Here is a 15,000-nt window from a genome sequence, read left to right as displayed (position 1 = left end):
TTGTTTTTATTAAGAAATTTTAAAATTGTAAACAGATAAAACAAAACTAGAGATTGTTATAATTTTGTAGTGTTTTGTTGTTGAGCTACATGATTTAGCAATGAACGTTTTGGAAGTTGCCCTTGTTTAATTGTTTCGAGAAAAATTTATCAATTAATTTCCAGAGCAATTTTGTTTTGAGCTTATTTTGCGCGTTTAACTTTTTGAGATAGGAGATTGCAAATTTAGATATTTTGAATTGTCGTGACGTTACTGATTTTAAGTTTTTAAAAATCCCCTCTGCTCTCCTGTTTTGTCGCTTTTGAGTTGAAAAATTAAGGCAAGACTGCTTCTCTTTCATCTGTTGCAGCCAATTTTTGTTAGTGTATTCTGATAGTCTTGTATCAATCGACTAATGTTTATTTTTGAACTGGTAATCGCTGCTAATCATATAAGAGTTTTCATTCAATTAAATTTGGTTGTAAGTGTGTGAAAATAATATCAATTATGAAAAACTGTATTTTATCGTGTGGAAAAACACTCCAGATATTGAATATTAATATTTTTTTGTAGAAAGATATGGATTGCTAAGAGTGGTTTCATTGTGCCATGAACAAGGCACAACTGAAAAACAGAAAACTATTTCCAAACTGGAAACAGTTATTGAAGATATTTTGTGAAATGCATTTTTTACTTTTCAGCTTTGTGAGGTTTTTTAACATAAAAAAAATACTTTACTAATTTGTCGAAAAATACATTCATCTGTTTTAGAACTAGAATTACTTTTGAAAAATAGAATTTCATATCAGGATCAAACAACCTCAATCAACCAGAAATCAAGCTTAACAGAACCCCGGGACTTCATTTTCTAAATTGAATTCCGCAACAACATACCGAAGGTTTCCTACGTTGTTAACCGAACTTGCCGATAATTTCCTACATATGGAACCAAAGATACCAAAGGTTTCCTTTGTCTCTAAACCAAAAATACCGAATCTGTCTAAACCGAATATACAGAATTTTTCTTAGCTTTATATATTTATTGTTTATAAGCCTTAATTGTTTATCTAAAAAATGAATTTGTATTTAGATGTAACAAGCTAAAAATGAAACGTGATAATATTATTTTTTAAGCTGCATAATTTGGCTAAAGTTGGGGTTTTAACTCAATTTCAAGAAAAAATGCTGATATTTTATTGAAGCAATTTTGTTCCAGTCTCTTTTTGCGAGTTTTACTCTTTGAGATGGCAGATTGAAAATCAAGAAGCTGCCTCTAGCAAAAATTTTTTAATTCTCTTTGTCTACCCAGTTCAGACCTTTTACGGTGAACACTTCATGGAAGATTGCTTCTCTAATCTCTCTTAAGGCCGAACTCCATTTGATAGTCCTGTATGGCTCAAATACATTTTTTTTTCGCTATGGTAAATCGGCGAACATCTTCAAAAGAACTTCTCTTTCATTCATGTTTATGCTCTTTTCGAACGCACTTATAAACGCCGCATACACACAAAGGAGCTTCGAAACCTATTTTTTGGGTGTCTCGACTCCTTAACTCGGCAGAATTGAAATAATGGCAATGTCAATCTACCCCCCCCCCCAACCCCGTCCCACCTCTTCCAACATCTGTGCGTCAACGCTCCTTTCACATTCATCACACACACACACACACGCACACACACACACACACCTGCACACACACACAAACACACACACGCACACACACATTAATACATTAAGATTTTGATCAATTCAGTTAATGCCGATATTGTAAAGAACAGTTTGAGCAGTATCCTCTCAGCAAACAACCATAGCTTAAATAAGTCGCCTACCGAACTCACTCCAGTGATCAATTACCAACTACCACTATCGCAAAACATCCTAGTCCAGCTGAACTTGCAGATAAAGAGCCCCCAATACGAAGTAGCAGTGACGATGAGAGCATAATTCCGATAAATGACGATGACATGGCTTGACCAAAAGACAAGTGGACCGATATACTGACCCAAATTCGCGGCGCCCCTGCAGAAGAATAAAAAGAACGGAATGTCTAGCCAGTTAGAGGCAAAAGCCGCGGAAATAACTTCAGCACTTTTCAACATACAATTTGTAGCGTCGATTATTAAATATCATCACCTACAATCCGAGATAGCAAAATGAATAGAGGGCAGACACGTTGACATGCTTTCAATTTGCCAACGTATCAACACGACAGAAATATATTGGGTTTTACTTTCAAACCTATTAAATCATAGTCATTTAAAATATAATATATAAAAATACATACTTAATATGAAAATAAAATATATATTTGATATATAAATTTTTTCTCAAAAAGCGACCAATCCAGATCATGTTTTTAAAAATCCAAAGAAAATTAACACCGATAGCTTTTTTAAAAAATTTACACCGGAAGCAATGTATCAATTTTTTTTACTTAATTCAATGCAAAAAGCGATGATCGAAAAAAATATTAACAGGTAACTCTATCTCTATGCTTTTATTGTCTACCAATTTGTTGTTTATATCAAGAAATTGTGAAATTATAAACAGATAAAACCAAAACTACTGATTGTTATGATTTTGTAGTGTTTTGTTGTTGAGCTACATGATTTAGCAATGAACGTTTTGGAAGCTGCCCTTGTTTAATTGTTTCGAGAAAAAATTTACCAATTATTTTTCAGAACAATTTTGTTTTAAGCATATTTTGCGCGTTTCACTTTTTGAGATGGGAGATTGCAAATTTAGATTTTTTGAATTGTCGTGACATTACTGATTTTAAATTTTTTAAAATCCCCTGTGCTCTCCCGTTTTGTTGCTTTTGAGTTGAAAAATTCAGGCAAGACTGCTTCTCTTTCTTCTCTTGCAGCCAATTTTTGTTAGTGTGTTCTGATAGTCTTGTATCAATCGACTAATGTTTTTTTTTGAACTGGTAATCGCTACTAATCATATACGAGTTTTCATTCAATGAAATTTGGTTATAAGTGTGTGAAATTAATATCAATTATGGAAAACTGTATTTTATCGTGTGGAAAAACACTCCAGATAATGAATATTAATATTTTTTTTGTAGAAAGATAGGGATTGCTAAGAGTGGTTTCATTGTGTCATGAACAAGGCACAGCTGAAAAATAGAAAACTATTTCCAAACTGGAAACAATTATTGAAGATACTTTGTGAAATGCATTTTTTACTTTTCAGCTTTGTGAGGTTTTTTAACATAAAAAAATACTTTACTAATTTGTCAAAAAATACATTTAACTGTTTTAGAACTAGAATTACGTTTGAACAAAATAATTTCATATCAGGATCAAACAACCTCAATCAATCAGAAAACAAGCTTAACAGAACCCCGGGACTTCATTTTCTAAATTAAATTCCCGAACAACATACCGAAGTTTTCCTACGTTGTTAACCGAACTTGCCGATAATTTCTTACATATGAAACCAAGGATACCGAACGTTTCTTACGTCTATAAACCAAAAATACCGAATCTGTCTAAACCGAATATACAGAATTTTTCTTACGTTCCAGACCGAACATACAGAATATTGCTAAACCGAACATACCGATTCTGGCTAAACCGAACTTACCGCAGCTTTCTTACGTTCCATACCAAACACACCGACGATTCCCTACGTTTGAAACCAAACATATCGAACAAGTCGAACATACCGACAATTTAGTACGTGGAAAGCCGAGCATGCCGAACATTTCTTGCGTCGTTTTTGTTCGGCCTTCTGGACTAGGGTAAGTTGATTTATTCAGTAACATAGTTAAACTGGCGCTGAGGAAATGAAATTGTCTTCATTGTGTATTCGAAAAATCAATACAAACATATGTCAGAGAATTGTTCCACACTTCTGTGCGTTCAAAACGAGATCCAGGTTCTGTTATTTGGAGTGCAATTCTCGTTCCCGCGCAACTGAAGATGGTCCGATCAGAGGTCTCTATGGCATGGACCTGGCTAACGATTTTTAAAACTCACAAAAAGCAACCTAATCACAAAATATTTCAAAAAACATTTTAAAAAAGGATTAGAAAAGGCTCAGTTTAATTTTGTTGATCTTTGTGTAGGATTCAATGGCACGTGTCAGGCACTGAGCAGAAGTTTGAGCGAGCCAACTGGTGCAGCATCTACATAGCACATGGAGAACACAGGGCATTCTTGTTCCAGAAGATAGCTGTCGCATCCAGACAGATGCAGTACACATTCCAGGACCTCAATCTCGGACAAGAGTACAGATGCTATGTCCAGGTGCGTTGAGATTCATAACTTTTCTCAAAAAGCTATATAACTGAATTGAAATTGAAACGAAATGCTCCTCATCCGAATCTTTTAGCACAGATAATCAGGGTGTCGTGCGTTCATTCCATCCAATTTTTTGGCCCCCATTTTTGTGATAAGCAAAATACTACATATTCTGATCCTCATTTGTAATGTTTTACCTTTTCAGGAAAACAGGGTAGCGCTGATGGCGTTATTGTATTTTTGGGATCATTACTGTCAAATGTAGGTATAAAGTATACGTATGTATACGTAAGTGTTATCTTTGTAGAAACCAGCTGCAAAAATTGCCTCTAAATTTTTTGCTCTTGTGAAAGTTAACCTACTAGGTGACTTATTTTCTCATTTTTGATTTTGGGGTGGTGCAAATTACAACTAACAAATATTTTCTTTGGTGGTCAAAATGTAACGATGTTAAAGATCATGTGCAAGTCTAGAATTGAATTCGTTAAACATTGATTCACTAAACCAAGGAAGAACTCGTGTGAGATCACCCGAAAAATCGTGTACCGACAAACGTTTTTTCGGGAAAAAAGTGACACGATAAATCTGGCTGTTGCATGATTTTTCATACAAATTTACATCAATTTCTCGGGTTGGGCATCACAATTTTTGTATGATTTAAATGAAATTTCATGTGATTCTCAAATAAAACCGAACGAAATGTCATGTGTTAGTCATATGAAAATTTATGCATGTGAAATAGCACAAAAGTCTTGTGGAAACAAACAAAAATTCGTGTGCTTTTGCATGAAAAATTACATGAAATTTCATGTAAATCAAAAAAAAATGTGCAGCCCATGGAACGCATGTAATTTTATATGAACAAACAAGTAACAGCCAGATTTATTGTGTGCCACTTTTTCCTCGAAAAATGTATGTCGACACACTATATTTCATGTAATCTAACCCTACGAATAATGTGCACAGAAAATATCGTAATCTAGTTCCTCAGCAGCCCCAGCCTTGATTTCTGACAGAAAATTTTATAAAAGCAATGAATAAACTGCGCTCTCGAAAGAATGTTCTTAATTAAAACATTTTTTCAATTATGAATTAAACAATGATGTAGCAAGCAAAAGGTTTAGTTTTGGTTTTATAATTTCGCTGTGAAAGCCGTCATTCAAGGAAACAGCCAATTTTTTTTCGACGAAATCAAATCAATGTTCATGGAATTGGGAGGTCAAACTATCAGCCGATGCTAGAAGAGCAAACGATAATGAGACAGAAGTCGGGTTAAACTCTTGACCCTATTTTTTTAGAAGTTCATCAAATTCATTTGCTCTTGTTAAATTTGGTATTCATCCACTGAAAAACTGCGTATGATTCAAACTACCGATATGATTGAAAATTATTCTATTGAAGTAACATTCTTATGTAAGGTTTCTTTCGTTCAGTTTTCTTTTTGTTCCATATTCAACTGTTTTTGAGTCTGGTTCAACCTTATCAAGTTTAGTCGGAAATTATTCAATGCCGATATTCAAAAGTGAGGAAGCCGGTCAAATCTAATCTAGGCTGTTTTTTTTTCTGGTTTTCAGCACTTAAACCAGAATGAGTGTTCATGAAAAATTTTACTTTATGTAAATTTTCATCCCACGCGGAAAATTTTTTTATGTGAAATCACATGAGACGCTTCTTTCACACAAAAAATCGCTTGATTTTTGATCACACGTGAAAAAATCGTGTGATTTCACACGAGAGGGTTTTAGTGTGTATCTATTATTTGCGGAGGGCCTGTTTTTCATAAGCCGCGGCAACGGGCATGCTCTTATTAATATTTAGATTAAAGCCAAACAATCAAGTAGGGGGATAAGGGGGTTAATCCGATAAAAGTGCTGAAGTTTGCAGTGGTAACTAAAATGAATGTATAAACATAGAGAAAATGGAATTTGAATTACAAACGAATGAAATCTTGCACTCAATTCTGGATACAAATTCAGAATGGCATTTAAAAACCTGAAGATTCAATAATTTAATAAAATTTAATGAAAAACAAGATAAAGAATTTGTTTACAAGACATCAATATATAAATTTAGAGCATAAAAATTGAAATAAGCAAAACTTAGTTTGATGGGATCTAATGGGTGATGCAATCTTAATTTACAAATTGCCATTGTTTGTACAGACACATGCGGGCACGAACGAAGTGAGCCGGACTGGATCATTCGGAGTGTGTGAGATCATCTCAGAGGAGTCCAACTCAGTCTACTTCACACCATGTGCCCCACCCATCCCTGGCACCCTCACTGCAAAGTGCTTCTACCAGGGGGGATTCCAAATGCAGTGGGAGGACCCTCAAGAGTTTGGAGACGCACACGTCAGTGTAAGTTGCCCCCCCCCCCCCCAAAAGAAAAAAAAATCAACGACTTGTGCTAAGCATTATGTATGTTAAATTAATGGATAATTCATACCTGGAAATGGACTGCAGGGTTACCAACTGATCAAAGACGGTCAGCCCTATGGTCCAGTGCTCTCCTCCTCCGCCCGGGTTGGCTGCATAGATGAGGCAGTTCCAGGATCATTCTACAGAATCCAGCTGGTGGCCCTGTGCGAGCATCAAATCTGTCGGAAGCCATTCATCATTCAAGGATTCACTAGCACTCAGTACTTCATGAAGGTCAACTCAAGTGCCAAATTGGAGAGTTAGTTTCCCTTTTGTCCCGAACGATTCCCATCTGCAGAAGCCTGTTCCCAGGTTTACACCTCGACTTATGACATTTAGACGTTCTTCCATGAAACTTCAATGAACCTACATCAGCTTTCTTTTCAGAAATTCGGGATCTTTTCCTTTTGTGCCCCCCTCCCCAGTACGTTATGCGCCCCCCAGTTACAGAACACGTGCCATTACATAGTGAATCATCATGTAAAAATATGGCACATGCGTCTGGGGAGTGCAAATAATATAGCTATAAATAATATAAATAATAACTAAGCTGGGGGGCACAAACGGAAAAGATCAGAAATTTGTTATCCGAGACAATAAAAGACTTTAGCTCGACTGCTGAAAAGTTTTTGATTACTCTACTTATGAAAAGGTTTTGCTTGACGTAAAATGGTTATGAACAGATTTTTACTCGAACCACCAAAAACGCACGCCCGAATTTAACTAACAAGGATGGTCCTACTTGAATTATTTATACATTGTTGTTGTTGATTTCAATTCCTAATGCAACTTATTTTAAATACTGATTTTAAATACTTATTTTAAATACTGAGCGCTAAATACTGATCTTCTTGTGTATTAGTGGCTCTAAAAAGTGGCTCTATTTGGAGCCACCTTAATCATAAAAATCCAAAAAATAGGTAGACAATCAAAACTCTCAAAATGCCATATGAAAGCTTTAATCAGATATCAAAATTCGCTGATCAGTCTAAATTTCCTTACAATTCAGTTGTTTATAACCTATTTAGCTGCTGAGCAGAGAAAACTTCAGGGCCTGGTGGCTGAGACAAAGAAAATTCAGCAACAGACTAAACCTATTGCGGGATACGAGGGATGTTTGCCAGGGTACAGTGTTGTGGTACCATACAGAGGGCTGGTCCACCCACCTCAGAATATCAAGATTGTGGATGTTAAGGGATCCAGTGCTGTGGTCCAGTGGTCTCTATGGTCTCTTGGTTAGAATTTATTACTCACCGGTTTCTACCAAGTATTAATTTTCTGCAAATTAAGCGGAAAAATTATCGGAAATGGAACTCAAGCGAGTAAGTATATAAGCTCTCAATTGTCAAAAGATGACCTGCCGATCTTCTTCATATCAATTAGAAGCCCGATTTTCATTTTTCATAGCTGCAAAGCTCGACGCCGAGCGAAGCCACATTTCTGAACTCTAGGTTTTTAACAAAACAATTTGAATTGACTTGGAGCGCCGTCTGATTACAACTCAAAAATATTTATTTCACGAATGCAACAAAATTTTGAGAACAAAATACTGATTTCGACAGATTTTCTTTTTCCAATTTATCCACATTTTACAGGATTTGATATAGTTTTTTTAAAAAATGATTTTCAATCCTGCTTAATTATTTGATGCTCTCTAAAGAAATTTGTAGCAAATTATATTAACCGTGCAGGACTTTATATCGGCTTTTTCTGATAGTTTTTTTTGTCCGATAATTTGACTCTTCGTCCTCAAATACGATATAAAACAGGGGCTATAGGTTTCTCAGCAGTTCTCTTAGAGCCTATCGCCTTACTAGTCCCTAATTATGCGCTTCAACAAAACAATATTTCTTTTGTTTTTGGTTACAATATATCTAGTTCATATCACTTTATGTAGTGTTGCGTTTAGTCTCTAGTCCTCATTTTGAGCTCACATTTGCAGCTGAGCAAAAAGTTGAATTCCGCGGAAACTCTTACAAAAACTTTGTCTCCGCAATTCATCTGAACTATTTTATTATTGGTTTGCAGTTTAGGTATTGTGCTCTGTCCAGCACTACGAGTTTCAACTGTGCATCCATTTTTTGTCTCACAAAAATTCTTGTTATTTCCTGTTAGCTCTTGAAAAAAAGCTCTAAAACGTAGACAGATGCAAACTACAAACTGTTTCTACAACATAACCGTCAGTACAATAGGAAAGAAATATATATCGCTCTCAGTAAAACTTGACTTTCCACTGAAGAACTTATGAGACGCGTAAAACGGATGCATAATCTATGGGTTTTTAACATTCTAGATCGACTGATTTTGAAAGGTTTTTGATATATGATATAATTTCTCGGATTGTTTGTAAACTAGGCTACTGTTTATCGTAGAACAATGTAGGTTAAAGATTATTGTAATTTAATCTGTGGATTAGTTTCCTATTTCTCCTATAAGATGTTTTAAGAATTACAAAAAAATATGTTGCAAAAAACAGCTAGTTTGATCAGCTTCTTACTTCAAGTCGTAATCGTAAATGTTGAGGCTTGATTTTTTAAGGATAAGCTCACTTTTTTTTTAATTTGAGGTCACATTGGAGTGGTTAATTAGTGGTTAATGAAACCAAAAGCAAAAAAGTTTTTCAGCGCAAAACATATTTTATTAAAGATGCAGCTCTGTGAAATTCATTGCAGGTGAAAAAACGAATTGAGTGTAATTTTTCTGGACATTAATTTTTTGTTTAAATGAGCCAAATTGTTTTCAGCTTCTTAAGCCTCCAAGGTCCAGGTTGGGTTTCGTCAATGAAATTTTTTCTTGGTCTGATGTTTTTGATTGTTTTGAAATTGTACACAAAGAAGAATCGAAAATGATCTTTCGCGCACTAACAAATTTTGCACGTTTTTCTCACTATCTCTACCGGGGGTTTTTACGTCATTTACGTGATTATATTTTGAAAATACGAGACTTATTCCTGAAGAAATTTCATTTTGTTTTTTGAAATTTTAGTTATATTTCAAATTCTATGAAGTCAGCAAAATTAAATTGCATAAAAAACTCACTAATGAAATGGGTCTTTTGGAATGAAACTAAACAAGTTATATCAGTTTATCGCTGAAAGTTTTCTTGCGTAGTTTAGAAAAGTATTTGACAGTTTTATCAACCCTTTCCTGTATCTGTTTGTGTCTTTTTTTTCACCTGGCACCAATTTTGGAAACTTTCACCTGGCGCCAATTTTCGAAACAAGGTATCTGAAAATTTTTTATCATATTCGGGAAAACCATTTTTCTTCTTTTCTTAATTAGGTTATTGCATCGTTATTTTTTTAAAATTCAGTTCCAAAACTTTTTTGCGGAAAAATTAGAGCGAAATCAGATTTATTTTCTTTTTTCGAAAAATGTTTTGTTTTCATTATGGAGTGTAAACTACCGTTGCACTTCTGATCTAAATTCGCCAAATTTCAAAAATAGATAAATCTGGGATTAAATCTGTTAACTTTTTTGAGACTTGTTAGAGCTATCGATGTACTAATTTCATTAAATTAATTTTAGAACCCGTATTCAGGCAATTCTTTAAACTCATCGAGAAAAAGTAATAAATTTTGATGATGACAAATTGAGATGATATGCTAAAAACTTAAAAAGAACTTTTATTGAATAGAATGTATTCAGGCAACTGCAAATGGTTTTTGTTTTAAATTTTATGTCTAAAAATCTATTCTTTTTATCAGGAAGTAAATAAATGATTGAACCGATGCATATTATAAGGTATGTACTTTTCAGTACTTCAATTGAATTTTGTTGATGAGAAAGTATCGTTTTTCACAATTTTTTGATATCATTTATATGATAAAAAATTTATTTGTGTTTTTTCGACCTCGCATTAGAACTTTAACTCACTCTATGTTTTTATGGCAAAAAAGATTCCATTGCCATTACAATGCCTCAAATTTTTTTCCGGTCAGCGAAAAAAATAATTTTCAGCATTAATTGAGAAGCGCACAGTGGCTCCAGATTTTAACTAGAAGTTTGAAGAAAGTTCTTGTCAGCCACATAATTATTTCAAAACATAAATTGTGTCAATTTATTTCTGAGATCTCACTTTTATCAGTTTCTGACATTGTTAAATCTGACATCTGGAACTGCTGACTTTGGGCGTTCTGAAACTTGCTATTCTAATGTCTCATTGCTTTTGAACATTTTTTAAACTATTGTGTTTGTAACCTATACGATGTAACCTAAATTTCCACTATACGATGCTTTGACCTCTTACTTTTATAGTACTTAAAATTATAGGTATTTTGTAATTAGAGAAACTAAATTCTGAAAAGATTTTCAAAGTAGTGCTGAAATTGTAGTTTCAAAAGATGTTCTGCTGATTGTTTGTAATTTGTGAATGTTTAGCATTGCTGCTTTTGCAAAATCTTTGTTTTTGGTACTTTCTAGAGTTCTGAAACATTCCATAGCTTGACATAAATCTTGCAGTATGTTTGTTTAACATTGATGGCTTTTGTTTGGAAGCAATTGAAATCTTTTTTCAGCGGAGACTTCGAGTAAGTGAGCAGTTCTTGAATGACTAGAAACTTGCACTTGAGTGTTTCTTCATAGTTTTAGCTGTATTCGTAATTAATTTCAGTCACCTTTTTTCTAGAATTACTAAAGTACTTACAAATTCTTATATACGTTTATCAATTGCAGAACGTAAACTCAATGAGATCGCAGATGAAGAAGAGAAAGGTAAGTCTGCACACCCCTTCATAACCTGAAGTAATCATTGTGGTTTAATGGCTGCTGACCTGAACAAAATTTCACGCTCACGGCAGGCAGAAGCGAATTCGAATATTTGTCTTTCAAAATCTTGCAACATCTTTCAAGATATCAATTCGTCTCGCAAGATCTTACAAGATAACCTTTTTCAATCGTACAAGATCTTGTAAATTTATCGTCCCATCTCGATTATAGGGCTGTGTTCATTGAAATTGTTGGCCAGACTACCTATACTGCTATGTGTGTGCAAAAAATCAGACGTGAATTGAGGCCAAAAATGAAAACCTTTTGATACCACATCCAAGACACCATACTTGAAATCTAGAAAAATGTCCTAGCGGTTAGCCGACGTGAATACCAGAGGCTCTCAGATGACAAAAATTATGAGACGTGATATACTGTTCTGTATTTGAAAATATCAGTTTCAGATGGAATTTTGTTTGTGAATTGTCGTATCTAATGCATTACTGGCTAGTACAGACTCCTAGCACCATTTTGTTAAATTTTGTTCGATTTGTTAAACAAAGTCTAATAGAACTTAAAATATGTTCTTCATTACCTTGCGGATTTTGTTGACCTGTCTTTAGAATATTTTCCGCTTTTTTGTAATTGAAATCCTCAGGAAACAATCCCAAGCAATCGAAAAATTCGAAACTTTTCCAGAATCTCGCAAGCAATCTTGCAAGGGAATACCAACTATTTCCATTCTGCTAGCACAATTCTTGCAAGCTTTGAATCATCTTGCAGGTTTCTTCGATGCTTTCTTCCCGGTTACCTAGCTGCACTAGGTGGTTGGGCTAGCTGAAATGGTTAATCAATCTTCGGATAATCTAATTAAGTCATGTTAAAAACTGACTTTTTGAGATTTCCAGTATGATTTTTGTGGTTCTTCCCTCCCTCTGTTTTCATTCCTTGGGGCAAGCAGTGGCAGAGTTAATGGAATACACGATAGGAATAATGATACAGTGCAGTAAAAAAAACCTCCGCACTTGCACAGCCCTCCGTAACAAAGAGAACAATAAAACAAGATTGAAACGCAGTATATACATATATAAAAGGTTGTCTCACTGCGTCATAATGTTTCGTAAGAAAAGAAAACTCAAGAATTTCATTCTTTTGCTTAGAGTTAAAAATTGTTTATTTTTCTTTCAAATTGTCAATTGAGTTGAAAAAATGAAATAAAAATCATTTTTGATCGTGTTTTCTTTGATCAGTTACCCGTTGAAAAAATTGAAATCTTGCAAGATTCTTTCAGAACTTGTCTTCCAAATTAGTCAATTTTTCGAAAATGAACTGAAGTGGTTTGTCTGACTTCGTATAATCTGTTTTTTCTCTGTTCTTGTACATTTCATGATAGAGAAACTGCTTTTACGAGGTTTAGGAATGCAAAATCTTTCAAGATTTTCGAATCCACTAGAACGTCTATTAGTTAAGAAACCTGTCTTAACGTCATAATCGGGACTATAATTTACTACCCAGAGCTATAAACTTCTTTCAATGTTCTTTCAATGCTTTGGGCAAGATTCATTTGCTACAAGTTTCTTGCGAGAAACTTGCATGTTTTGAATCCACTTATCACTGCCCGGGTCGAGGCGTAACCGCTAAAAGTCCCTGAAAGATGTAAGATTTGCGGTGAATTTGATTAAAAAGTGTAATATTTGCTCTCAATGTGATGAATCCAGTGATGAAAATGTTTTTAAGCGGTAAAAAAATGTTTCCAACGCTTATGCGGTGAAAAAAAATTCACCGCTAAAAATTGCAGCGACATTTTTTTCGCCGCATCCGATTGGAAGTGGCAAATTATTTTTTTTCACGGCTTGGGGAAAATAAAAACTGCAAATTTTACAAAATAAGAAGTTGTTGAAATATAGAGGGTGAAAGGGTGGAACCCGTTTACGCCAGTTGCTTTTTCGTAAGAAATCCGGTGAATGTGGTGAAAATAAAATTTTCTGCGCTATAAAATGCAAATCTTACCGCTTTCACCGCATTCATCGCAAAAATATGTGGGCGCTTTGCGTTGAAAAAAGTTTTTTTCATCGCTATTCACCGCTAATCTTACAATATTTTTTGACGAAACCTCGACCCGGGTAGGGATGACTCAACATTGGCCCAATTTTTGGGGGCGTCTTCTAGCTGGTAATGCGGTTGGATTCGTCTAAACTCGTATCAATGGCATGGTATCTTGGATAATTGAAATGTAGCGACCCTCTAATTCCGCAGAGTGAGTTGGAGTGAAAGTTCCAACATATGCGCTCTTCCCTCCGACTGAATAAGAGCAATAAATAGCAACAATCAGATTAAGTGAGTTTGTTTGTATGTTCCCAAATCAGATGCAATCCCGATCCTCTATTAATTCCATTTGTGTTGCGCTTCATTTAATGGCGAGAGTTGCTTTGAATGATTTTGAACGGATACCTATTTGTTTCACTCATAACATTATAAACAGGGCTGATTTGATACGTCTTTCGACATATTAATTAACTTGCGCCAATTAATGCAAAAAAATTAAAGAGAAGCAGGCAACAACAAAATTCCGCTCAATTTTGTCAATTCTTTAAAACATATAGCGATTCTGAGAACTCAGTTTTGTTAAAATTATTTTTGGTGGTATTATGATATTCTTCGGTGGTATTGATGATAATCTTCGGAATGATCGGTTGGTATGATAATCTTCGGAATTATCTTCCGCTGTATTATGATATTCTTGTGAAAATTTATGCGTTGTTATTTGGAGGAAACAAAATTGTTATAACTAAAAAACTGAAAAAATTAGGACAAGCTGAAAATAGGTTTTTCAAATTTTCTATTTGCAAAGAAATGCAGTTGAGAGATTTCAAGGTTTGAAACTGCCTTGATTTTTCCACTCTGTAAATTAGAGCACAACAAACTGTGCAAAAACATAAATTTTTCTTTGTGTGGGAAATTGCAAAACTATTGTGCCAAACAGTAAATTAGCAAGCTTGTCTAAGCCGACCCAAAAAATCCAGTATATAGTTTAGTCGAGTAAAATGTATCAGTGAGTGTTAAAGCAAATAATTAATCTACAAGAAGGCTCGGTACTGTGCTTTTGCACATAATATTTCCAATTAATGAGACCCCGTAACAAGCATACGGAAATCATAGTTGAACACCAAACAATGATATATGATCTGTGAATAATGATATTAAGTAAGACTAGACAAAAAAAGGAAAAGTTGAAACTTAAATTACGTTATTTTTCTTTTCAGAATTAGAAAAGCAAAAATTTCGAAGTTTTAAAATATTAACTACAAACTGAAATTATTAGTAGCTTTAATTATTTCTCCAAAAGGATTGAGATCTGTCTTCATTCAGAATTTGTCATACGTCTTCGAAAAAAAATTACAAATAAACACAGAAATAAAAACAATAAACTAATTTTTTGCAAAAAAACGGTGTCGAAGAAAATATATACCTTGGATATGCTCAATTGTAAGTTTCCTTTGAAAACTGTGATAAGCGACCTGTAATTAATGAGACTAGGTAAGTAGTAGAAAAGGAACAGAAAAGTGCCAGAAAAGGAACAGAAAAGTACCAAACTGTGATAGGCGACCTGTAATTAATGAGACTAGGTAAGTAGTAGAAAAGGAA

At 34.3% G+C, this 15,000-nt stretch overlaps 1 protein-coding gene across 3 annotated transcripts in view; it reads left to right on the top strand.

The window, feature by feature from the left end:
* LOC142336253 (uncharacterized) overlaps positions 1–15,000 on the top strand; it is a 372,851-nt gene that overhangs the window by 57,059 nt on the left and 300,792 nt on the right. For 2 of the 3 annotated variants that reach the window (XM_075384942.1, XM_075384941.1), the window contains exons 8-12: positions 4,055–4,235; positions 6,392–6,589; positions 6,695–6,908; positions 7,678–7,884; positions 11,323–11,361. In XM_075384942.1, the coding sequence (XP_075241057.1) occupies positions 4,055–4,235; positions 6,392–6,589; positions 6,695–6,908; positions 7,678–7,884; positions 11,323–11,361 (839 nt within the window). The remainder of the gene's footprint in view (positions 1–4,054; positions 4,236–6,391; positions 6,590–6,694; positions 6,909–7,677; positions 7,885–11,322; positions 11,362–15,000) is intronic. The other variant, XM_075384943.1, reaches the window with a different exon arrangement.

Source organism: Convolutriloba macropyga, chromosome 3, assembly GCF_964194025.1.
Source record: "Convolutriloba macropyga chromosome 3, txConMacr16.3, whole genome shotgun sequence".
Lineage (NCBI taxonomy): Eukaryota > Metazoa > Xenacoelomorpha > Acoela > Convolutidae > Convolutriloba > Convolutriloba macropyga.
This window is presented reverse-complemented; position numbering and strand designations above follow the sequence as displayed.